Raw genomic sequence first — 27411 nt, forward strand, 5'->3', positions numbered from 1 at the left:
CATCCAACCCCATCCGAGGATGGCCTCTTCATCAGTTCTTCTTCCTGCCAGATTCATGTGTCCATCCACTCAACAGCACGCAGAGCGCTGCAACGGGCACCTCCCAGCTACAGAGTCACATCTGTAGAGGAGAATGTTTTTGACAGGAGGCACAGCCTCTGCCCCCAAAGCTTTTACCACTTGCTGGAGATTTTCACAGCTCTTTAGATCTTTTTGCAGCTCCAACAGCCTTTGCTGAGAAACAGCATGGGTTCAGAGACAAGGGGTTGCTGGGTTGAAATCCCACCTCTATAGCTCACAGGCGCTACCTTCTCGGCTCTGCTGCTTGACCTCCCAGACTCTTGCCTCTCTCCTCGGTAAAATGATGCGAATAAAACCCAGTACCCATCTCCCCAGGCTGCAAAGGGACTAACCAAGAATCCACAGCCCTCCGGCTGGCAGAGGGAACACTGGATAAGGGCACCTGTCAGTATTACTCTAGATTATTGTGGAATATTCAGGAACATTTTATATCTTAGACTGAGAGTCCTCAGAAGGTAGGAACCAAATCGAATCCCTGTTTATGTTAGCAGAGTTCCTGGCACTATGCCCTGCACACAGTCAACACTACAGAAGGAAGAAGACAGGAGGTGGTGGGAAGGAAGGAAAGCAGACTTTTGCACAAATCAGAAAAAACTTTAAAAAAAAAAATCTTAAGACCCAAGTGATTAAAAAAAAAACCCTAATTAAGATGAATATGTTTGATTTATATGTTCAAGTGCTTCCACTGTGCCAGGGATATTCATATTTGCCATTACTCCTTGAGCAAGACGGGTAACATTATCTCCACGTCATGGAGGAGAAAAGGGAGGGCCAGGAAGACAAAGTGATGCCCAAAGTCACTGCTGGGAAAAGCCCAGCTTGGAGCATAGACTCAGGTATGAGGCTTCTAAAGCCCTCACTATGTGCGATGGACTGACACTCATTTGGTTGGTGAGCCAGCACACATTTATTGAACACCTACTATGTGCCAGGCATTATAGAATACAGCAGTGAACACCAACACACAATCCCTTCCACTGCCTTTAGGAAGCTGACAGTTGATCAGAAGAAGAAGGGAACCAAAGAGAGAACACCACCACCAGGCAATAAAAACGTCCAGAACGGTGGGCTTTGGCTCTGGCTAGCTCGGAGGCTGATGCTATAAAAAGCCAAAACAAACAAACAAAAACCCCAATCTACTTTTTTTTTAAAGATTTATTTATTTATTTATTTATGATAGAGAGAGAGAGAGAGAGAGAGAGAGAGAGAGGGGCAGAGACACAGGAGGAGGGAGAAGCAGGCTCCATGCTGGGAGCCTGACGTGGAACTCGATCCCGGGACTCCAGGATCGCACCCTAGGCCAAAGGCAGACGCTAAACCGCTGAGCCACCCAGGGACCCCCCCAATCTACTTTGTTAAACAGCAGTTAAGTCCACAAATTACTTCTGGGTAGACAAGCCAACCAGAGACATGTATTCAGGTGATCTGGTAATTTCCCCCAGGACGTCAGCTGGCTCTGCTTCCCCTTCAAGGGCCTTCTGGGCATCCCCCTGCTCAGCTGGAGTGAGACTGTGACCCTCTCTTGTGTTCAGTTGCCTGCCTTGGTTTCCTCCTCTTTAAATAGGGGTAACAGTCCTGCAACCTCTACAAAGTTTTCATAAAGAGCAAGAGAGCTCATCTGGTGATGTCACCTGGTGCAAGCCTACCTAACCTGTAGTTTTGGCTGATGCTGAGCAACAGGCCACATCAGAGATTTTGTGCTGTCCTTGTAATGACAGAACAGGACCTGGAATAATCTAATCTGTAACCTGTTTCTGGCCTACAAGCTACTGGGTTACTATTCCAGAAAGGCCTGGGGTTAGCCAGGTTCTAGAATCCTTATGCTCATTTTTTGGGTTAAAGTCTTCTTCTTCTTCTTCTTCTTCTTCTTCTTCTTCTTCTTCTTCTTCTTCTTCTTCTTCCTCCTCCTCCTCCTCCTCCTCCTCCTCCTCCTCCTCCTCCTCCTTCTTCTTCTTCTTCTTTCTTCTTCTTTTTTTACAACAGCTCAGTGTCACAAGTTCTCTAATGTTACCAATGCTTCTGGCAGCCCTGAGCTCTGGTGGCCACCACTGATGGCCTAAGTCATGTGGGTACCATACTCTAGCATAAAATATCCCCCAGGATATTCCCTTTTCATCACTTCCCTGTCTCTACTTATTTCTATGTCACCATGACAAACAGAGCCTCAAAGAAAATCCTCATATGCCCCGTTGCACACCTGTGGGCATGTTCTCCGTGTTGGTGTCAAGAAGTGGAGGTGATGGTGGTACATGGGAAAACATTAGTGGGGCTACAAAATTGCCCACTCAAATGGTATTACCTTATTATACCCTAACCACAGCACAAAATACTTAAAAAAAAAAAGGATCCTAGCTCCACAACACAGCTTCTCATTCCCTGAGACCCGCCCTTCATCCCTTCATGTTGTCCTGCTTTCTTATTTTCCTCTATCTAGCAGAGGGCTTCCCACGGGGTACTGCCACACTGACCGGCATTATCTGACATCCCTGGCTGTTGTCAGAGCTAGAAATGTTCAGCCTCCCTTTCTGGAACAAGGTGGCCTAACTTGTATTTTGGAAGCAAATAATGCTATGTCACTGTGGAATGAAGGATCAAGTCAGAAATGGGTACAAAACACCTGGTATTAGTCACATGCAATGACTCTGGTCTGAGAGCTGTGACCTGGTCCAAAGTTTCAACATGCTTCTTTGGAACAGCACCAAACCCACCTTTTTGCCTCTGGCCTCCAAGGGAATTTTAAAGAGAAACACAAAATTTATTTTGCTTTATATTAGTTTGAAATATTGAAAGGCCATCAATCACTCAAGACCTCATTTTAATTTTTTTGAAAGAAAGAAAAATGTCTCCCAACAAAGTGACAATTTGGCCTTCTATCCTCTTCCTGTGGGGAAGGGCCTCCCTTCCTCCATAAGTTTGTGGAAGGGGCGATGCCTCCACCCTGATTGGCACACCAGGAGCCAGAAGTGACACAGGCGGCAGGGAGGTGTGTAAGAGGGCGGGGCTGTGCAAGGGGACATGCACTGGCAGCAAGCAGGCCAGGATGGTACAACAGGCTGCTTTCCATTCCCAAATCCTCTGAGTGAATAGAGGTTATTGTGTGGCTGGGATTCCAGCAGCGCTCACCATCCCCAGCGGCTTGGGCTTTACTAACCCTCGTGACCAAGGATGCTGGAAAGTGTTTGGCAGAAGGCATTTGACAATATTTGCCTGTTTTCTGCTGGGAGCTGCCTCCAGATCACGTGGCCCCAATTATTTTAGGCTGCTCGGCCACTGTATTATTTGTTCTTGGAGTGGGGGTGGTCTCGAGGGTGATGGGGGGTGGGGCTCATGGCAAGGAGGGAGAAGGTGGAGAAGCGAATAGCTCCTAACTCACTTCCTAAAGCCAAGTGTCCCAGGAGAGCTCAGCACTGTTGGGCCGCCGTGGCCTGGAGACCAGTGTCCTTTTCTGGCCTGCCCCCATCATGGTCTTGAGGGGTTGCACACTGCCATTGCAGACAGGGGACAGCAGGAAGGAAGCAAGTGCCTCAAAGAAACAGATGCCATGGTGCGGAGCCAGGTTTTTTTTTTTTTTAGAGAGAGAGAGAGGTGGACGGTGGGGGTGCAGAGGGAAAAGGAGAAAGAGTCCCAAGCAGGCTCCACACCCAGAATGGAGCCTGATGGGCTCAATTTCATGACCCTAAGATTATGACCTAAGCCCAAATCAAGAGTCAGACATTTAACCAACTGAGCCAGTCAGGTGCCCATTACTATTATTTTTTAAAAGTACTTTGTACTGTGGGTGAAGACATAAAATGATAAAGCCATTTAGCAGGCAAATTGTAGTCCCATTAACATTTTCTGGGCACCCAACACTTCCACATCTTGACATTGACGTGGAGAACATCCCCACAGATGTGCAAAGGGGGCAAAGATGAAGATGTTCTTTGCAGCCTTGTTTGTAGGGCAAAGATGAGATTTGGACACAAACTAAATGTCCATCAAGAGGAAAGTGGTGAAATCTATCTGCTGCTGTTTTACATGGAACTATGCACAGCAGAAAAAATGAGGTTGTTCTCCAAGGACTCACATGGGTATGGCTTCGGGACACTCCAGTGAGGAATGAGCCAGTTGTGGATCAATACAGTGTGACAGGTTGTAGGACAGTATCTCTAGTGTGATATGTCTGCATTCTTTTTGGAAAGGCGCAAACATGAAATTTTGAAAATCACAATTCAGAAACTTCTGTTGGTACATAAGCAAGTAAATGCATAGGCAAGAGACTGGAAACACACATGCATGCTCTCTGCTGGTCACAGGGTTGCCCTGGAGGAGAGGCAGGAACTACAATGGAGAACATACGTTGACCTTATCAATGATGTTTTGGTTTTTAAACAAGGAAACATCACTTGTGCAAATAAAAGAAAATAAAAAAATATGTATTTATCGAATGTATTTGTATCTTGCTTTTTTCTAAAAAGCTAACAAAAAAAAAGAGAAGAGGGATCCCTTGGTGGCTCAGCGGTTTAGCCCCTGCCTTCTGCCCAGGGCTTGATCCTGGAGTCCTAGGATCGAGTCCCACATCGGGCTCCCTGCATGGGGCCTGCTTCTCCCTCTGCCTGTGTCTCTGCCTCTCTCTCTGTGTGTCTCTCATGAATAAATAAATAAAATCTTAAAAAGAAAAAGAGAAGAAAATCAGACAAAGGAAAGAGGTGGAAAAGTACATGAACATCAGCTTTAGCTCTGAACTCGCTGGTGGCCAGAGCAGAAAGGGAGCGCAGTCTGAATGATGTCACTTTCCCTGGTGAAATGGAGGCTGCATCCAGTCCCTTTTGAGGCTAAGCATTTGTACTGAAACTACACTCTGAAAATTTTACTCATGTGCGACTTTATATAGGAGGTCACGTGTCTTCCACCATGGTTTCAAGCATGACTCTGTTCTTTTTTTTTTATTTATATATTTGAGAGAAAGAGAGAGAGAGAGAACGAGAGAGCGCACGAGTGGGGGAAAGGGCAGAGGGAGAGGGAGATTCCCCGTGGAACAGGGGGCCTGATGCCAGACTTGATCCCAAGATTTGGATCATGACCTGAGCCAAAGGCAGATGTCTAACCAACTGAGTCACCAGACGTCCAACCCTGTTCTTATTTGAGAGAAATGTCAGGGATCCTGGGTGGCTCAGACAGTGGGGTGCCCAACTCTTGGTTTTGGCTCAGATCTTGATCTGAGTGGTTGTGGGATTGAGCCCTGGTGGGGTCCTTGCACAGCATGGAGTCTGCTTGAGAGTTTTTCTTTCCCTCTCCCTCTGCCCCTTCCCCTACTCTCTAAATAAACAAACAACATCTTTAAAAGAGAGAGAGAGAAATGTTCTCCTTTTTCTTCCCTCCTGTTTACAGATCCTCTCCTTGGCTCCCTCTCCCACCTCCTCTTTATAACTCTCCTCTTACCCTCTGTGCTCCACACTAGCTGCCTGCTGTGGTTCCTTGAACAAGCCTTGCCTGCCTCACATCCTGGAGGGAGCCCCAGATGCTATGGTGTGTGTCAGGTTAAATCCAAGGAATGAGGCATCCTTCCTCACTGCTGGGAGGTTGGTTACTGAGTCTGAATCCTTCCTAGGGAGTCGTACTTAGCAGAATGTGAAGCCAGATGCTTCAAGTACTTTGCCCATAAGAACTTGTTTCCTCTTGATGACCACCCCCTCCCCGCCAGGAGTTAGATACTACTGCTCTCCCCATTCTACAGATGAACAGACTGAGGCACAGAGAGGTTGAGGACCTCATCCAAGATTACACAGCTGGGGCATGGCACAGCTGGGCGTTAATTTGACAGTCTGACTTAAGAACCTGCACTGTCTACTGCCTCACCACTGTCAGGCAGATGCTGAGAATCATAGAAAAATAGGCATGAATAAGGTGATTTTCTTCTACTCCCCTTCACATTTTATATTCTGAAATGTGCAACGTGTTCAGGTTGTTAAAGTCCAAGTGTCTGCCAATTCTTTGCATTTCTAGAAACTCCCGTGCCCAAAGCCCTTTGTATGATTGCCTCGTTAGATGCCCTGGCATTGTGGGAATTTGTGTGGCCATAGTCTGGGGGGGAACGGTGCCGGCAGAGGCCTGACTGGGGAAGTAGAGTAGAATTTTAAAGAAAGCAGAAAGCAGCAAATGCAATGAGAAAAAGAATATAGGGACAAAACGATGGAAACAAGCCAAAATCTGGAAATCAAGCTCTTGGAAACAACCCTTGCTCTCCTCGCAGCCAAGCAGGCCAACTGTTGAGACCCTTGTTAGAGGAGATTGAGTTACACTCCTGATCGCTTTCCCCCTGGTGCTGTCTTCCTCCCACCTGTGTGTGGATTAGTCAGGAGAATCTAATGTGATTTGCTCATTAAAGCCCATCTGCTTCCTCTTCTCATTTGTTTTCTCCTCTCATCCATCCCGAGTCTTCCTTTCTCCCAAAGCAGGGGCTTTGCAGTTGAAGAGACCCGGCCAGGTTCCTGCCTGTGCCATGTGTGGCTCTCTGTATATTCAGGCAATGACTTAACTGGTTAAGCTTTATTTTTCTCATCTGTGAAATGGGCATAACAATGCCAATGTCAGAGAATCATGAGAATGAGACCAGGCACGAGGCACTATAGGAAGTGCCTGGCATGGAGTCTGGCACATAATAGTTCTCCATGCTTTCCTCTCTCCACTCCTCCTCCCCTCCCCTCCCCTTCCTTCCTTAATCCCCTCAGGTTTGCTGCTCTGTGCTGCTAGAATAGCCCTAACTGACAGGATGTTTGAGGGATGAATCTCAGGCATAGACAGCTCTGGTGTTCAAAGTCACAACATGATTTCTAAGTGAAGAAGCTCTTAGAGGAGAATTTACCTGTAAACCTCAAATATGAGAGCAACCACTCAAACCATTAAATATTTCACCAAGCGTAGGAATTCAAAACATGAAAAAGAAAGCCACAGAAGTAGAAAATGCTTGTTCATGTTATTAATGTTAAAATAATTGTAGTATAGTTGTGATTAAGCATTAATCCATTGAAGGCTCATTTGGGAGGGGTGAACAAGACCTATGTTTCTATAATTTGCTGCAATGTTATTAACTGTAACAATGGATTCCATTAAATCACTTAATAACATCCATGTAGGATCCAGTCCTTGCCAGTGTCTTGGGGATGGAAAACAAAATCTACCTCAAAATACAATAAATATGAAAATCCAAATCTCCAGGCTGGATCTAAGTTGAGTATTTTACACAGAGCTGCAAATTAAATTGATTGCATGTGGGCTATTGGATGTCAAGTTCTCATGGCAATGGCAAACCTCCCGGTGATACCCTGCTCCACCGGGAGGAAGCAACATTTGGGCGAGTGCCCCATCAAGACAGGACTTGCTGAAAACGAACTTACCATTGCAGAGTAGCAGGAGTGGAGTGGGGCTTGGATGCTCTATTGTTTTCTTTTTCCTCATCTGTTAAAGAAAAGAAAAAGGAGAGACCTTCAGTAGGAAAAGTAAAGGGCCTTTCAACTGTCCCAAGGTTCTCTCAGATACTGATGCTTTGAAAGCAATGAAAATTGGACTCTTCTGACATTGCTTGAATAAGGAAAAAGGTTGGAAACGGACTTGTACAGAAAACTCGTAGAGCACGTTGCATTCTTATTTGACATAATTCATTAGAGTTGAAGAGCTGTCTCTCTTTAACACTGAGCAATATGACTGTGTTCGCCCAATTTACTATTTTCCAACTGCAGCTGGACACCTGACTATGATTCTGAGGTTAAGAATTCACCATTTGCTCCAGGTAACCCTCACGGAACCGTGTGGGGTAAGGGATGGGGAGTGTAAGTGCCCAGAAGAATCAGGATAGTGCTGTCACAGAGCAGGGGGCTGGCAAACTTTTCCTGGGCCAGATACTAAATATTTTAAGGTTTGGGGGCCAAGAAGCAAAATTAAATATATCATGTCCTATTTATATCATAAGAGAGTAAGCAAATTTCCACAAAGCTTTTATAGATAAAATTCAAAATATAATAATAGTAAGTAATTAAGTCCAGTTTTGTAATATAGGTCTACTAATAAGAATAATGAAATTGTTTTGGGGGAGGAAGCAACAGTTTTCTCAACTGGGGTTCAAAGTTCATATTCTCTACCATTGGACATATTACAAATATTTAATCTGTAAAAACCATTCTTAGCATAAGCCCTATGAAAACAGGCATCAGGCCAGATTTGGACTGTAAGGTTCTGGTTTGTGGACTTTGAAACACAGCACTCTGAACAATGGATGGATCTTTGCATCTAAGAATAACTGCTCACAATTTAATCATGGATTAACTAAGAAATACATATAATTAGCCTCATCCAATTCCTTTTTTTTTTTTTTTATTTATGATAGTCACAGAGAGAGAGAGAGAGGCAGAGACACAGGCAGAGGGAGAAGCAGGCTCCATGCACCGGGAGCCCGACGTGGGATTCGATCCCGGGTCTCCAGGATCGCGCCCTAGGCCGAAGGCAGGCGCCAAACCGCTGCGCCACCTAGGGATCCCCTCATCCAATTCCTAATAAAGATTATTGATAGAAATAGTCAACATAAAATTTCTTGATCCATAAAATTTGACCCAATAAGACTGGTGTGGATAGCAGTCTCAAAAGAAAATTAATGATGTCAAAACCTACAAATGTAATCAATGAAATTTATTAAGAACATGTAAAATGGTCAGCAAAATAAATCCGTGGCATAAATTTTATGTGGAAAAGAATCTGTATCCATAAAAAAGATTTAAGGAAAACAAAAATGAAAGTAGAAGAAAATGAAATATGCTTAATGAAAAGAAATTCTTAAATTAGCTTAATAAAGTTGAGTTCAGAAAATATTTGCTATAATTCTGATTAATGTGTCTATTGATAAGTACAATGGCAGATGCTGCTGTTGCTTATGCAATGACTGTATATACTCAGCTTTTTCTTTATTAACAGAATTGTAGTTTAGAGGGCACCATGTGCTCAAGGAGGGGGATTCTCCCTCAAATCATAGAGAGAGGTGAATGTTAATTTAAATCTACCCATCGAGCCACTGATAGGGTAGTTGCAGCAGGTGACATGGTGCTGACCTATCTGACTTAGGAGAAGCTCTCTGAAGGCTTCAGGGATATTTTTCCCTAATAAAAAGGAATTGGAGGCCTTGATTTTGAACTTCTGGCCTCCAAAACTGTGAAAAAATGAGTATCTTTGTTTTATGCAAAAGCAAACAAACAGATGGGATGGTCTGGCCTATCCTGTGTCTGAACGTGGCTGAGCAGACACCATAGTGAGGCAGCGAGCTTTCAACTGGGAAGTGAGCACCCAGCGGGTGAAATCCACACTGAGGTAGTAGAGAGGGAAGGGGGAGGACTGGGGGTTCTGAGTGTCATGTGGTGCCTGATTAGCCGATCCCTAAAACAGCTGCATCTCTGTTTTGTGAGATAATGAAATTTTCTTAGTTGATAACATCTCTTTTCATCTGATATCTCTTCCCTGCCGCCAAAACCATCCTAACATCGCACTAAATGTTCTCAGGGACAAAGTTACGGTCCTAGGACATCATGGGCTTTACACCTGCTCATGTGCTTTGTCAACCTAGAGTTCCTTCTAAATGTATCTCAGCCTTTCCAGCCTAGAATAAATGATACTACCTCTTTGAAGCCTCCCCTGATACTCTCCCAGCCAGGCATTCTTCTACAACCCATTACTAGTCTCTCAGTTGGACAGTTTAGCCACATCCATCTCTCCAACTTCAGAATCCTACTTAAGAAGGCAGGGACGGATGGTATCTCAGTCATCCCTCTGTTTTCTCCTACCAGGGCCTTCCACTCAGCACTTAAATAGTTGAGTCGGCCTTCCACAAATGTCTTCAAACTATCTTTGAAAAATAAATAGCATAATAAGGAGCATGAATACATGAATCTCACAAGAATATAGACAGACATAAAAAACAATTCTTGACCTCAGTTGTTCACAAAGAAATAAGAAAATAATAATGAGGCACAGCTTTACATCTCTGAGAGTAACAAAAATTTTAAGTAATGATAATCCCCAATCCTGGTGCGTAAGTGGTAAAACTGACAGTCACATACTTCTCTGAAGGTAGGGTTAACTCGTACAAAGCTTTTGGTAAGCAAGTTGGCAGTAATGTTGAGAGCCATCTACAATGTCCAGTCACTTGACCTCACAACCCAATTCCTAGGAATTATACTAAGCCAATAATTGAAAATTAATAAAAGTTTACATTAAAAAACAGGATAAATTGAGCTTTTTTTTTAAACAAGGAAAAGCATATATGCAACCTAAATATCCCTCTTATCTTATACTGGACCACAATGAACATTTCTACTCCCACTAGAACTGGCAGACTTTTCCCCCTTGTTTCTTTAAATTTCAGCATTTCAGTCGAGCTGGACTAGATATCAAAAGATCTATGTTCTAGAATGAATGCCAAAACTTCCTGGCTGTGACCAAGCAAACCCCTCATTTTTCTTCATTTGTAAATGGTCACTTTACAGGGCCATTGAAATTACCCGTCACAAGGACGGGTTGAAAATTAAATATATGTTAAAAACTAGACACATTAAGAATACCGTAACAATAATAATAGCACTTATTGGCTAAGTACTTAAGCCAGGCACATGCATCAGTTTTTGTACGCCACCTCACCATTTTCCTCCCAAGAATGCTATGCCCACCAGCTTAGTCATTAGAGAAGTGCCTTCCACCTCTGCAGGCCCCTGTCTAGACCACTAGGGCCTCTGTGCTCAGGGTCTGAATGTCCAGCTTCTTTCTTCCAAAAGGGGGTGGTGTGTGTGTCACAGCCGGGCTTCCCCTATTTGACATCTGTCAATCCCAATTCGCCAGAAGTGCTGGTTACTCATTTCATTCATTCATCCAATTCATTTCAGCCCTGTGCCAGGGGCGAAAGGGCAAGACAGACAGACATGGTCTCTGCTCTCTTAAGTTCAGAGTCAAATTATCAGCAAATAAAATGTAAGGGCAAATCCAGGATTGCAGAGCAGCACCAAATGTGGGATGTGACTTGAGCCTTGGTAGCTGAAGGAGGGGCTGGGGCCATCTGGGTGACGGGGACAGGAGAGCACATTTTTAGGAGAAGGAAATAACCATGGTTGATAGAAACTTTAGGAACTGGTTCTGCCAAATGCTTTTTCTTTTTAACAGGCAAAAAAGCCTCAAGCCAAATAAGATTCACCCCATAATTTCAGGCCAGCAAGAGTCCTGGAGGCACTCACAGCACAGGCGGGGCCATTCATTCTCAACACCCACCCTGCTCATCCTACCAGAGCCAGAGAGCAGCCGTCTGCTTAAAACCAGACGGCAGGATGCTGCTCACTGCCACTCTGTCCTGCTCTCCCTCTGTGGCCTCCAAACACACTGTGGGAATCTCAGTCCAATTCCCCGTGGCGAGAACCTCCGTTCCCTCTGTGGATCCACCTCTCAATAGAAACTCAGAGGCCAAATTTCCAGGCTCCAGCACTTGCCAGCTGTGTGACCTCAAACAACCTTTTGGTACCTTAATTTCCTTTCTGAAAAAACAGGGATAAAAACACCAGGCACATATTGTAAGGATTAATTAACCACTCCTGGCACAAGATACATGCTACCTAAGTATTCCCTATTACCATGACAGTTATAACAGTTATTACTGTAATAGTAACAATATAGTATGTACTAGAATACTCTTCTGGAGGGGCAATGCACCTGGATCCCCATCCTGTCCAGAAGGCCACGTTTGGCAAGCCCGATCTCTGGGACAGGGCTCTTTGCTCCTCCTGGCATTCCCCGCACCCTGGCTGGCCCCTAGCAAAGTCCTCACGGGATGTGGCCACTGCCTGCCCGCCAGCCTGCCTGCCTTGCTAGTTGGTAAGCTCCGTGGAGCACAGACTGCCTTGCCACTGTGGCTCCAGTATCCACCCTGGGCCGGGCCCCCGAAGTATTTGTAGAATGAATGAATGAATGAATGAATGAATGAATGAATGAATGAAATTATGCCTACCCATCTGATTTCATAAGCATACAAATAATAATACTCCCAGAGAATCTTGGCCGAGGATTTATAATGTGCCGGGCATTCTTTACTTCTCTGAATTGAATTTTCAGAGCTGACCAAGACCGATGGCTTAATGTACATGAAACATCAAATACAGGGCTTGAGGCACACTTAGTGCTTAATCAATTTTAGGACTGATTATTAATATTGTCCCCCTTTACAGAGAAAGAAATGGAGGTTCAGAGAAGTGGGAAGCAATCTGTATGAGGTCGACCAGCTAGTGGTGGAGACAGAAGGCCCAGTCTAGTTAGCATCGAAACTTCCTGGAACCCCCGGCTGGCTCCATGGTTGAACATCTGCCTGCAGCTCAGGGCATGACCCCGGGGTCCTGGGATCAAGTCCCGCATCAGGCTCCCTGCAGGGAGCCTGCTTCTCCCTCTGCCTGTGTCTCTGCCTCTCTCTCTGTGTGTGTCTCATGAGTTAATAAATAAAATCTTAAAAAAAAAATAAAAGAAACTTTCTGAACCCAAACATTATGAGCCTCACTCTCGTGCAACCTTTAATACTGCACTAAACATCTTAGGGAACATATTATCTGCCTAATATCTGCTGATTGAATTCACGATATTTGGGAGCCCATTCTAGACTATTTCCTGCCTGGAGCCAGTGTGGCAGAGTTTAATATTGAGGGAGAAAGTTTCTAAATTAATTACTTCTTTTCAAGTCCCAGGAAAGGTTCAAGTTTATGTAAGTCTCAAATTTCACTTCAAAGTTCTAATTCTATTTCCTTTCATTACACTAACCTGACTGCACCTGGCCAGACCTCACCTGTTGGAAACATGGGGCTGCCAAACATTTCATTTCCCTTTATCCAGCCCCTTCCCTGCCACTACGAAGGACACCAGCTGATGATCAGGGTGTCTGGACCTAGGCCTTTGGCAGTGGGCATCAGCCCCTGGCAGTAAACCCTTTTCCCCGTGGGAACAGGGCTAAGTCCCAAACAAGACTGTGATGTTGGCAGCACTGCTCTGAGGGGGCCCACACCTGCCTCCTTTTAACTCCTCGGGGTGAATTCCTTCAGAACCCTGGAGCAAGAAAAAGTCTTTCTTTTTGATACAAAATTTTGATACAAAACCCAAAAGCCATAAAAGAAAATATTGGTAAATTTTCCTACGTAAGAAATCCAAAACTTCTATGTGGGGATGAAAAAAACCCTAGACCTTAAGTAGAAAGATAATAATGTGCTTGGGAAAATTGCACTCATGCCACAGACAACTATCTCATCTCCCACCGCAGAGCGCACCAATAAAATCAGAAGGGAAAAGACTAAGAACCAAGAGGAAAAAAATAGGCAAAGCATCTGACACACAGTTGATGGAAAAAATACAAATGTTCTTGAGATGTGAAGAGATGATTAATCTCAATTAGTGAAAATGAAAACTGCCCTAAAATACCATTTCTCAATCCGATTGGCAACGATCCAAACCTCGACCACACAACTCTGCTGCGAAGCTTCAGGAAGCAGGTCCCCTCCCACCTCGTGGGGGGTGCGTGAGAAATGGTGCCTCCCCCTGAGGAGGTCATTGGCAGAACCTCCTGAAATCCCACAGGCCCTTTATCCCGCAGTCCCACGTCTGGGAACAGAGCCCACAGCTACACGTGGACACGCGAGGAATGACCAAACGCAAGGTTAGTCGTTGCAGCTTGTCTGTAATGGTAAAGATCCAGAACACCCGGCGCTCATCTGGTGAACTAAATTACGATACATCCTCACAGCAGAAAGCTACACAACTGGGGGAAAAAAAGATGAAAAACAAGAAAAGAATGAGGATGCTCTCTGCGTTTACTGATGATACGGGACACCCCGGGGTTTCTTATTAAGTGAAAAAAGCAAGCCACAGCAAAATGCATATGAGCTGCTCTCTTTTTCTAGGTTAGAAAGTGGCAAAAAAACGGGGTGCCTGGCTGGTTCAGTCACTGGAGCATGCAACTCTTGGCCCTGGCTTGTGGGTTCAGGCCCCACATTGGGTTTCATAGAGATTACTTAAAAATAAAATCTCTCTCTTTTTTTTTAAACTGGGTGTTGTACTGTATGTTGGTAAATCGAACTCCAATAAAAAATATACAAAAAATAAAAATAAAAATTACTTATATTAGGATTTAAGACATGAGAGCTATATACTGATGTATTATGCATGCTATTTGTGAGATTTGCCAAATACACTAATGAAAATCTAAATAAATAAATAAATATTAAAAAGTGCCAAAAAAGAACATATGTTGGAATTTTTATTTGCATAAAGAAACAAAATACTGGAGGAATACACAACAAACAAATAAAAACATGCACCTCTAGGGAGCAGAGGGGTGGGAAGATAGGGGTGGGACCGAGGCTTCTCAAGGAATACCTTTAAGGCATTTTAATTTTGGAACATATGAAGTACTCTAAGTGTGGACAAATTAAAAACTCCTCTATTAGGGAGGGAGTATCTGAAGGAAGTATCTATTCATAGGGTTAAGTGGTCCTGGAATGCCAGAAACTGCAAACAAATTATGAATACTCAAAACCTGGAGTGACTTTACAGTATTTTGCTGTTCTAACATCCATTTACGTAACAAACACTCTGCACCCATTATGTACCAGGCCCTATTATAGTCAGTGACACAACTAAGCATGCTCCCCTGCCCTCAGGTAGTTACAGCCCATGGAGGGACTAAGCAGAAGTACAGAGGGGCCCTGGCAGTGTGCTCCAAGCACAGGTGACAGCGGGAGGAGAGGACAGACAGACAGGAAGGAGGATAGGAAGGGGAGCCTGTGATGCCAGAGTGGTTGGCTGAGGAAAGGGAGGAGTCTGGGGGTTGTCTTAAACCGTGGCCTCATCAGCCGCCAGCAATCTTGCACTTTGCTTCCCAGCTAGGATGAACACTGCAGCAGACACCCCATGAGGGCCATCAGAGTGTTAAAAGTCACCATGGGAGGACTTCCTGTGAAGGCCACCCTCTCCCCCCAACCCCCGCCCCCAGCTCCCGGGACTCCTCACTCTGCCTGTACCCTTGCTCTTGCTCTGGGACTTGTCAGAATGCCTTTCTGCTATTGGCAGGGGGCTTTGTCCACAACTCGGTGGGAATATGATAAAGTTTAGTTACACTGCCCCTTCTTTAAAAGCCATCTTAGGAAGTTACAAGATCTCAAACTGGATAATAAATTGACATGCCAAGTGAGCAGAGAGGGGTGAGAGAGGTACCATACAGCCCTGCAATGTGAGGAGATTTTAATAGGATAGTGATGAGTTACATGAAACCATGACCTGCTGCAACCCCAATTGTATGCCACCATGCCACTAATGCCAACTTTCTCCTGCCTTGTGCTGTATGAATCCTCCGTCACCACCGGACAGTCGGTAACAGTCATGATGTGCTGGTGAGGGCTGCATGTTGAGTGACGCAGGCGAGACAGAATAGCCAGGAAGGAACCGCCAAAGTGGGGAGGGAACAGGACACACTGTGGACTGTCTCTGGAGAAATAGGAGCCCCTTTCCACACCTCCACCCAGCTCCCCAACACACATAGTTAGTAACCCTTTCGAATAAAGGGCAGACTCTGGACTCCCATGTAGGATACAAGATAGAGGCTGGAGTCACTGAATTAGATGGTGAGGGATTTGGGTACATCTGGGTCACATTGAACTGAACTTGTTCTATTTTGCAAGGAGGCCAACAGGAATCCCAAAGGAATCCCACTGGCTCCCTGCCATAGGGACCTATTCTCATCTCTCCAATCCTCTCCATCCTATTAATCCATCTCCCTGCACTATAGCCTCATCCCCTTGAGCCTGGACTAGGTGGAAGCCTCCAAAGTGTCCTGGCTCTAATCCATCTGCATGGAATAATCTCCATGTTAACCTTCTGAAAATGCCACTTTGATTTGTCACTCCTCCACCCACCTCCCTCAGAGGCATCTTAGCTATCAGATTCCAAACCCTGTATTTAGAATTTAAGTTCCTCAATAATATGGCCCAAACTCACCTCCCCAGCCCGGTGTCCCACGATCTTTCAACCTCTCTCAAGTCAACAACCTCTCCAAGCTCAAAATCTTTTTTTGTGGCTTTCTGCCACAAAAAAAAAAAGCCCTCTACCATCACCACTTAAAGGGACCACATGGATTCTCTGAGGCCCAACACAAATGCCATCTCCTCCAAGATGCTTCCCTAGTCACCTTCCAACCTGTGACCTTTCCCAACTTTAACATGCATTCTAATCACCTGGGGGTCGTGTTAAGATGCAAAGCATGTTCCGGTGGGTCTGGAGTAGGCCTGAGATTCTAACAAGTATTTCCAACAAGCTTCCAGTGAAGTTTGCTGGAGCCCAGAAGCACACTTGGTGAGCCAAGATAGAACACCTTGCCTCATTCAAATGGAATCGATTACATACAGTCTCTTATTATTATTCAAGAGTGGGCCTGAGCTTCCCTTTTAGATTAAAAATTCCTGGAGAGCACAGATCCACAAAACAGGCTATTTATGTGGTAGGAAGAGAGAAAGCTGTAAAATCAGACCGCGCTAATTTTGGGTCTTAACTCTGCCACCTACTTGCTATGACACTGAGTAAGTGCCACAACCTCTGAATCTGTTTCCTCATCTGCCTGTAGAAATACCTCCCTCCCTAAGGATTAAAGGAAATTGTAGTTGTGATCATGCCTAGCATACTGTCTGATGCTGAATGTATTTAGTATTGAATAAATATGTTACTATGATAGTCAATATATCAGTGAATACTGAATAATATTTACTTCAGTTTCTAATTTAATACTGACGCTCTGCTTTTTCCTTCCTTGTATAACTTGGGATTATCTACATAGTCCTGTATGCAGTAAGTGCTCAGGGAATCTTCTGCAGGAACTTCTATTCCACCCATACAATTCTTCTCAATCCGTGTTGCTTGGCTCATCTCACTGGACACGATGCTCTAAACAGTCCTGACCTGACGATGCTTTACATTCAAAGTCTCCCTCTATGTTGGTGAGTATGTCATCAGAAACGTAAAAACCCACTAATAATGCTTGAGAGAAAATGCAATTTGTTCAGATTGGAAATGGGCATTTATGAGAGCTGAATTATGGTAAATAACTCATCCACTCCTGTGCAGATCTTCTCTCATCAGGCATTTAAGGCTTGACCTCACTGATCCAGGTTATTCTTCTCAACTACGTTCCATCAAGATATCTCAGGTCCCATATCCTCATGCTCACTGAAGCTCTTGTTGCTCAATTAAATCCCTGTCTTCTGAGCTGCTAAAAATGGCATAATAGGAAGAGGACTACATAGAAATCAGAAGACGTGGGTAGCAGTTAATGAGTCTAGCATTACCTAAGAGTAATGATTTTGAGCAAATAACTTCTCTGAGCCTCAGTTTTTAAATTCTAAGCTAATAAATGGATTATTATCCCACTCCATTTCACTTAACCAGGACCCCTGGTGCTAATGTCAAGCCATTACTCAGGCCACTGGGAGAAATCTTTCTCATCAGGTGGGATGTTAATGTCTCTCACATCACTCTGGGAAGGCATTTCTACCTTCTTCGCCTGGTTCAGACATAAACTCTAGGAGACACTTTTGCTAGCCACTCAAATAGCCAATTTTTCATTTTTTTCCTGCTTACTAGTAAAACCCAGATTTATTCAGGGCAATGAAGGGACAGCCCTAGAGGAAAATCCTTACTTGTCCAAGCCAGGGGCTGGCAAACTTTTTCTGTAAAGAGCCAGATGGTAACATTTTTAGGCTTTCAGGGGCCATAGATGATGCCTGTCACATATTCTTCATTTTTTTCCTCTACTCTTTAACAATTAAAAATAAAACAGAAATGAAAGCATCTTAGATTCTGGGCTGTATAAAACAGAAGGTGGGCTGGATCTGGCCTGAGGCTGTGCAACCATTAAGAGTAATTCATTTTTTTCTATTATTTTGGCAAATATTCAGTCACCTATCCTTCCTTTCAAGCTACAAAGGATAGCATTCTCAACACAAACATTGTTAAAAAAAAAAAAAAAAGTCTACTGGGAGCTCCTAGGAAAGAGTTTGTTGTTTTCTGGTAAGAGTAAGACACATAAGAGGAAAGCTAACTGGCACTTCCCCTTTCTCCATCCACCTGTCTTAAATGTGGACCTGATGCCTATTATTTAAAGCAGCTATTTTGTGACCACAAGATATGAACATGAGGACAAAAGCCAACAATCTGGAAAGACTTATAAAGACACATAGAGTTTGAGTCCTGGATGATGCTGAGCTGGAATCTTACCTCCCATCTTTTAGTTAAATAAGATAATAAATATCCACATTGTTTAAACCACTGTCAGCCTCCTTACAATCCAAAGCATTTTTAAAATACTAAATCTGATGGGTTCTTCCTCATATTTTAAAAAATTTCAACCACCTCCTGAGCCCCCTCTATGTACCAGGCCCTGGGATTACAATAGAGAACCCCACAGCATTCCTGTCCTCATGGAGCTTCTAAGCAGAAGACATAACAAGGCACAGACAAGTACTGGTATGCTCATCAGCTACTGAAAACGGGTGATGAGCACTCTTAGCTCTGGTCTTGGTATTCCTATGGACAAGTTATAAAATCCTCAATGGCAGGTCTTTGAAGTACTGCCTTCTGAGAGACAGAAAAGTCTTTAGTCTGCAAAGACTAAATGACTAATGTTCAAAGGCAGATGGACAGACCAGGGTTCAAATCTTAGCTCTACCACTTACTAGCCACATACATTGGGTGAATTACTTAACCCCTTCGAGCCTCAGTGTTCAAATATGTAAGATGAGGCTCATTATAAGAGGCATCCTAAGACCACTGTGAGATTTGAATGGGGTCATGGAATTAGAGCACTTGTGGCTTAGTAGATGACAGCCATATATACCTGTCACTATAAACATATACATATATAAGTTTGCTTAACAATATATACTGAAGAAGAAAGACCAGAGGGTATCAGGAGTGGTTGCCCCTGGATGGTAAGATTAGAGGCAATTATTTTTCTTCCTCATATATTTTTTCCTAGATTTTCCAAAAATACACACACATGACTGACTCACAGCCAGGGGATATATTTTTAAATGTAACTTTTGTGTTTTAAAAACAAAAACAACATGTGGACAGCAACTTCTTTGTTCTTTTATCCAGATAGGAGTCAGGCAGCCCCCACTCTAGACCTGGCACTGGCACTGACTCTCTGAGCAATCTTAGAAAGTCACTTTACCAATTCAAGTCTAAATTTCCCTGTCTAACATCGGTGTTAACCAGACTCTTAGTCTCCCCATGGTGAGATCGCTTGCAGTGGATTAGTACGTTCACTGAAACAACTGTAAAAGCTAGGACAGCTATTTGAAGACATCAGAGGGCAATCAATGTAGGTAGGACTAGAGGAGCCACAGGCCTTGAGAGAAAGGAAGCACAGGATGTGCCCTCCACTTCACCCTAAATTTTCCCTGGGGATGCTTCTCAACTGCCTCACTGGGAAACAGAACCCAAGCAAAGAGTGTGGTTGGTTGAGCTGAAGTCAGAGTTGGAGATGACAAGTGACTCAGACCTAAGGAGCACTGTTCCAGAGAGAAGAGTCACAGAGAAGGAAACATACTCATCTGTGTTATAATTTCCCTCAAATCTTTAGTTTACTCACTCGTGCAGAGAGTAAGAAACCAAAAACCCAAGGAGAAAACATCAACTTAGAGTCTGAAGAACTGATCAACTAACCACTGATTAGTGGCGGAGTCAAAGGTTGGAGTTCAAGCTGGATCAGGTAAAGGAAGTTGGTCAGCACCCAGAGCTTTTAGCTGTGGACCCAGAAAGGCTCTGAGTTAGGAGTAAAAACTGCATCCTAGTAGCACAGACAAGACTATAACAGATCAGACTTCACCAAGACTTGACAGGATTGAAGAGACCTGTTGGTTCTCTAATCAGTCTGCTGGAAAAAAGTTTAACACCCTTCAGAGGAAGTTAACATAATTCACCCAAAGACTCTCTAACTTTATATCCCTAATATCAGCATCAAATCAAAAACTATAAGGCATCCTGAAAAACAGGACCAAAACCCTGAAATCCAAAGAAAAAAATCAGGTCATAGACATTAATCCAGAGATGACTCAAACATTATAGTTAAGTTACAGTTACCAGGACTTTACACTTGATCTTAGCCAAAAGGCCACGAAACAAAACCATGGTCAATATGGTTAAGAAGACAGAGAAAAAGATGGTCAAAATAGAGGAAATGATGGACAAACCAGATGAAAATGGGGAATATCAACTGAGATTTGGGGAAAAAAGAAAAATCAAATGGACATCTACCGTAGAAGACAGAATACAATGTCCGAAATTTAGATCATTTGTATAGGCTTAATATTAGTCTGGACATAGCAGAAAATTAGATTTTTTTAATTTTTAAAAGATTCTATTTATTTATTCATGATAGACACACACATACACACACACACACACACACACAGAGAGAGAGAGAGAGAGAGAGAGAGAGAGAGGCAGAGACACAGGCAGAGGGAGAAGCAGGCTCCATGCAGGACCCCAAAGCGGGACTCGATCCTGGGACTCCCTGGATTAGGATCATGATCCTGATCATGCCCTGGGCCAAAGGCAGGTGCTGAACCACTGAGCCACCAGGGATCCCCAGAAAATTAGATTTGAGAACTGAGAGGGAAGTCAACAGACAACACCAAACCGAGGTATAAAGAAAGAAACATGGACAAATCAGAGCTGAGCATAAGAAACACAGGAGGTACAGTCAAAATGTCTAGTATTCACATAACTGGAGTCCCAGAAGCAGGTAAGAGAAAATGGGGCAGAAAAAATATTTGAAGACACAATAGTCAAGAATTTTACCAATTTGATGAAAAACAATCCACAGATTCAAGAAATTCAGTAAACCTCAAGAAGAAAAAGTATAAGAAAACCTTAACTATATACTTTGTAGTCAAAGTGCTGAAAACTAAACACAAAGAGAAGAATCTTAAAGGCAGCCAGAGACAAAAAGACACATTGCATTCAAAGGAGTAAAAATAAGTCTGATGACTACCTTTTAGAAACCAGAAGACAATGGAATGACAACTTTAAAGCATTGAAAGCAGGAAAAAACTTACCAACCTAGGATCCTAGATCCAGCAAAAATGTCCTTCAAAAAATACAGGTAAAATAAAAATGATTTTCATGCTCTATACTACACAGCATTGCACTACACAAAATACCAAAAGAGTTTATTTGGATTTAAGTAAAGCTGATCCCAGGTGGAAACACAGACTTGCTGACATAAATCAAGAGCCCTGTAAAAGGTAAATATGTGGATAAATATAAAGAAATATTGACTGTTTAAAACAACAATAATAAACACGTAGAAGTAAAATGCATAAAGGTAATAGTACAGAAGGCAGACAGAGGTAAATGGGGCTAAAGTGTGAGCATGTTCATGACTGGGCTGGAAATGGGAGAAGGGGTAATGTAAGATGAACATGAGAGGACCACCTGAAAAGAATATGTCATTTTAAAGTTAGCAGAGGAAAACATCAAAGAAAAATTGTTAAACTGCATCATCTCTCCCAAAAAAGCAAAAGGGAAAGAATAAAGAAATAAAGACAGATGGGACAAATCAAAATTAAAGTAAGTTTGTTGATTTTAAACCCAACAATGTAATTTAATTTAAGTGCATTACATTCAAATGATGTAAATATTACAATTTAAGATACAGACGATCAGACTGGACTTTTAAAAACACATATTAAAAACCTTAATTCAGAAAAGTTGGAAATAGGAAGATGAAAAATGATATACCATTGACAACTTTATCTGTCTGACTTCATCCAATATCTGCTGAATACACATTCTTCACAAGTGTACACGGGCATTTGCCAAAATAGACCATCTGTCAGGACAAAAAGCAAGTCTAGACAATTTTAAATATTGAAGTTGTACAGAATACATTCTCTGACCAAGATGGAATTATAATAGAAACCAATAACAGAAATAACCAAATGTTTGGAAAACTAAGCAATGGATTTCCAAGTAAACCAGGAGAAAAAGGAGAAATCACAATAGAAATTGGAACATGCATTTAAGTGAATGATAATGAAAGTAGGACATCAGAAAAATTATGGGATACATTTAATCAGTGCTTAGAGGAAAATTTGCAACCTTAAATGCCCATTATGGAAAAGGTTAGAATCAATGATCTAAGAGACTGTCTCAAAAGCTAGAAAGAGACAAAAAGTTAAACTCAAAGATAGTAGAAGGAAGGATGCAAGATACAGAAGAGGAGCAGAGAAAATGAAATAGAAAAAAGATGTCAGTTGATAAAAACAAGGCTAAAGGTTGCATCTTTGAAAAGACTAATAAAATTGAAAAACTCTGGAAGAAGTGATTTAGGAAAACAGAAAACACAGATTGTCAATATTAGAAATGAGAGGGAGACATCATTCTGGGTGTGATGAGAAAAAGAAAAGGAAAGTTTAAACAATGTCATATAAATAAATTTCAAACTTTAGACAAAATTAATCCCTTAAAAATAACAGTTTGCTATTATTGCTAACAAACCAAGTAATAAAATAATCCTCAAAGAAAATGTCAAATCCAGTGGAAATGTTAAATTCTTTTAACATTTAAGAAGTAAGTAATGCCAATCTTACACAAACTCTTCAGAAGAAATGAAAAAGAAGAAACTTCCCACCTCTTTTTAGGAGGCCTGTATGACACCAGAATCTGAGAAGGGCATTGTAAGAAAGAAAAATCAGAAGCTAATAAAATCTTATAAATAATAGATACCAAAATTCTAGACGAAACAAGTAATCCAACCCAGAAATAGATTAAAAAGATAATACTTCTGTCCAAGTGCCATTTATGCCAAGAATGCAAGATTGGCTTAACTTTCAAAACTTAATCCATGTAATTCACCACATAACTAGAAATAAAGGAGAGAAACATACAATCATCTCAACAGATGCAGAAAACACATTTAATAAAGGTCAACACACATTCAGGAAAAGTCTCTCAGCAAACTAGAGATTTGATCATGAATACCTGCAAACAAAATTCACAGTAAGCATGATGTTCAGTGGTGGAACACAAAATCCTTTTTCTCCTTAGGTCAGGGACAGGAGAGGATGTTTACTATCACCTCTTCAACTCAACATTGCACAAAGGTCTCTAAAGCACAGAAAAATAATATAAAGACTATAAAAGAAGATGGAAAGCTATCATTATTCTCAAGTGACATGCTTATGTCCACAGGAAGTGTTTTTAAAAGCAAACTCATAATTAAAAAACAAATTTAGCAAAGTGGTTGGACATGGTCATGATCTAAGAAATCAACTGTATTTTCATATGCTAGCAACTAACAATTAGGAAAAAATTTTAAATACTGCTACTTACAACAGCATTAAAAAACATTAATTACCTAGGAATAAATCTAATGAAAGATGCATAAAACCTCTACACTAAATTTTATGAAACGCTGCTGAGAGAAATTAAAGGCCATTTAATACATGGAGGCCTGAGGCCACATACATTGACAGGAAAATTTAAAAAAATTTTTAAATTTGTTATTGGTGTTCAATTTGCCAACATATAGAATAACATCCGGTGCTCATCCCAGCAAGTGCCCCCTCAGTGCCTGTCACCCAGTCACCCCCACCCCCCACCCACTTCCCTTTCTACCGCCCCTTGTTTGTTTCCCAGAGTTAGGAGTCTCTCATGTTCTGCATTGACAGGAAATTTGATGCTGGTAAGATGTCAATTCTTCCCAAATTGATTGCTCATTCAGTGTGATCCCAGTCAAAATACCTGAGGGACAAGCTGATTCTATAATCTGTATGGAAATGTTAGGAATTTAAATTAACCAAAACAATCTTAAAGAATCTTATAGATTCTAAAACAGACAAACAGGTCAATGGTTCAGAATAAAGGTCAAGACATAGATCCACATGTATATGAGCTCCTGATTTACAGGTAAAGGATTCTTTCCAACAAAAGGTACTCTATCAGTCAAAAATTAAAAGTAAAATAAGAACTATGACTCTTCCCTCACACCATATACAAAAAATTGCAGATGGTCCTCTGATATAAAAGTAAAAGGTAAATAATAAAACTTTTAGATAATAACATGAAAAATATCTTAATGACCCAGAGGTAGGCAAAGATTTCTTAATACAAAACAAAAAAGCACTAATTACAAAAGGAAAACACTGATAAACTGAGTGTTATTTGAATTAAGAACTTCTGTTCACCACAAGATACCACTAAGAGAATGAAAAGCAGACTACAAACTGAGAAATGTTTGCGATACTTTTAGCTGACAAATGCCTCCTACTAAGAATATAAAAATAACCCTTACGGATCATTAAGGAAAGGGACACAACACAACTTAAGAAGAAACCAACAAAGGAGGTGAACAGGCAAATCACAAAAGCGATATTTATATGAATGCTCACCAATCCTTCCAAAAAACAGAAGAGGAGGGAATACTTCCCAACTCATTCTATGAAGCCAGCATTATTACTCTGGTACCAAGGCCAGACAAAGACATTACAAGAAAAGAAAACTCCAGATCAATAGCCCTCATGAATATTAATACAAAAGTCCTCAATAAAGTACTAGCAAACAGAATTTGACAGTGTGTTAAAGGATTGTACACCAGGTACATGACCAGGTGCGTGTTTTTTTATTCCTTGAATGCAAGGATGGTTCAACATAGGAAAATCGAACAATGTACACTATACTATGTAACACTATACTAACTGGTATACTGGTGTACATTGTACACTATACTAACGTATAGCCACATGATCATCTCAATGGATGCAAAAAAAAAGCATTTGGCAAAATTTAACATCCCTTCATGATAAAAAAATTCAACAAAATAGGAATAGAAGGAAACTATCTCAACACATTGAAAGGCCATATGAACAACTCATAGCTAACATCATACTCAATGGTGAAAGACTGAAAGCTTTTCCTCTAAGATCAGAAATAAGACAAGGATGCTGACCTCTGTCACTTCTATTTAACATAGTCCTGGAAGGCCTGGTCAGAGCAGGTAGACAAGATCACACACTTACATACACACATATACACAGCTTAGCACAAAGCTACAGTAATCAAAATAGTGTGGTGCTAGCCTAAGGATAGATATACAGATGAAAAGAATAGAATAGGGAGAACAGCAATAGACTCTCACATCTGGTTAAATGATTTTTAACAAGGGTGTTGAGACTGTTCAATGAAGAAAAGATAATCTTTTCAACAAATGGTGCTGGAAAGTGGATATTCATATGCAAAAAAATGAATTTGGACCCTTACCTTATGTTGTACACAAAAATTAACTCAAAATAGATCAAAGACCTAAACATGGGAGATAAAACTATAAAACTCTTATACAGGAAGAGCTTCCTGGTGTTAGACTTGACAACGATTTCTTGGCTATGACATCAAAAGCACAGGCAACAAAAGAAAAACAGATACACTGGGCTACATCAAAATTAAGAACTTCTATGCATCAATAGACACAACCAACAGAGTATAAGGCAACCCATGGAATGGAAGACAATATTTGCAAATCATATATCTGATAAGGGGTTTACATGCAAAATATATAAAGAACTCCAACAATTCAATAACAATAAAAAACAAATAATTCAATTAAAAAATCGGTAAAAAGACTTGAACAGACATTTCTCCAAAGAAGATACATGAATGATGACTAAACACATGAAAAGATGCTCAACATCACTAATCACTAAGGAAATACAATGTGAACCATGAGATGCCACTTTACATGTATTAGGATGGAAGCAAAATAAGTCAATCAGAGAAAGACAATTATCATATGATCTCACTCATTAGTGGAATTTAAGAAACAAAACAGGATTATTTTGGGGGGAAGGGACAGAAAAACAAAAGATGAAATCAGAGAGGGATATAAATCATAAAAGACTCTTAATTATGGGAAACAAACTGAGGGTTGTTGGAGGGGAGGGAGGATGGGGTGACTGGGTGATGGGCATTAAGGAGGGCACGTGATGTAATGAGCACTGGTTGTTATATGAGACTAATGAATCACTGAACTCTACCTCTGAAACTAATAATACACTATATGTTAATTAAGTAAATTTGAATTTTAAAATAAATAAATAATCAAAAATTAAAAAATAAATCATTCTGGGATAACACTAAAATCTGCACCTGCCATATGATTTCACTTATACATAGAATCTAAAAAACAAAACAAAACAAACAAAAAATAGAAACAGACTCATAAATACAGAGAACAAACGGTGGTTGCCAGAGGGGAGGAGGTGGAACAAAGTTAAAGTAGGTGGGGGAGATGTAAACTTCCAGGTATAAGTAAGTTGTGGGGATGAAAAGTACAGTGTATGGATTACAGATGGTATACAGATGGTAGGGAATACAGATGGTAGGGTGACAGATGGTATTACCCTTAACTATGGTGAGCATTTTGTAATGTATATTGTTGTGTAATCACTATGTCGTACACCTGAAACAAATTGTGTGTTAGCTATATTTCAATTTAAAAAAACAATTTGCACCCACAAAAAAATAAAAAATAAAAAAACCCCACAGAAAATAACAAGTGCTGGCAAGAGTGTGGAGCTACCAGAACCCTTGTGTATTACTGGTGGGAACGCAGAATGGTCCATAAGGAATATGGTACAGTGATTCCTCAAAACATTTAAAATAGTATTACCATATGTTCCAGTAATTCCACTCCTGGGTACATACTCAAAAGAACTGAAAGCAGGAACTTGAACAGATATTTGTCCTCCCATGTTCACAGCAGCCTTATTCACAGGAGCCAAAAGGTGGAAACAACTCAAATGTCTATCAAAGGATGAACAGATAAACAAAATGCAGTATACACATAAAATGGAATGTCACCCAGCCTTTAAAAAGAAGGGAATTCCTGATACATGCTACAGCATGGATGAACCCTGAAGATATTATGCCAAGTGAAATAAGCCACTTACATGAAAACAAATACTATGTGATTCCATTTATATAGTCAAATTCACAAAGATAGACAGTAGAATAGGAGTTGCCAGTGACTGGGAGGCAGGGATGGGAAGAATGGGGAGTTATTGTTAGAGTTTTAGTTTGGGAAAATGAAAAAAGTTTTGGAGATGGATGGTGGTGATGGTTGTACAACAAAGTGGATTTACTTAACGTCACCAAATTGTACACTTAAAATGGTTAAAATGGTCAATTTTATGTTATATATATATTTTAGCACAATAAGGCAAAGAATGCTCAGAGATGCTTAAGAAATAA

At 41.5% G+C, this 27411-nt stretch overlaps 1 protein-coding gene across 6 annotated transcripts in view; it reads right to left on the reverse strand.

The window, feature by feature from the left end:
* Positions 1–27411, reverse strand: part of RFX4 (regulatory factor X4) — a 161613-nt gene that overhangs the window by 104155 nt on the left and 30047 nt on the right. For all 6 annotated transcript variants that reach the window (XM_072844240.1, XM_072844242.1, XM_072844235.1 and 3 more), the window contains one exon: positions 7458–7518. In XM_072844240.1, coding sequence (XP_072700341.1) covers positions 7458–7518 — 61 coding nt within the window. The remainder of the gene's footprint in view (positions 1–7457; positions 7519–27411) is intronic.

The sequence above is a fragment of the Canis lupus genome, chromosome 11 (assembly GCF_048164855.1).
Source record: "Canis lupus baileyi chromosome 11, mCanLup2.hap1, whole genome shotgun sequence".
Taxonomy (NCBI): Eukaryota; Metazoa; Chordata; class Mammalia; order Carnivora; family Canidae; genus Canis; species Canis lupus.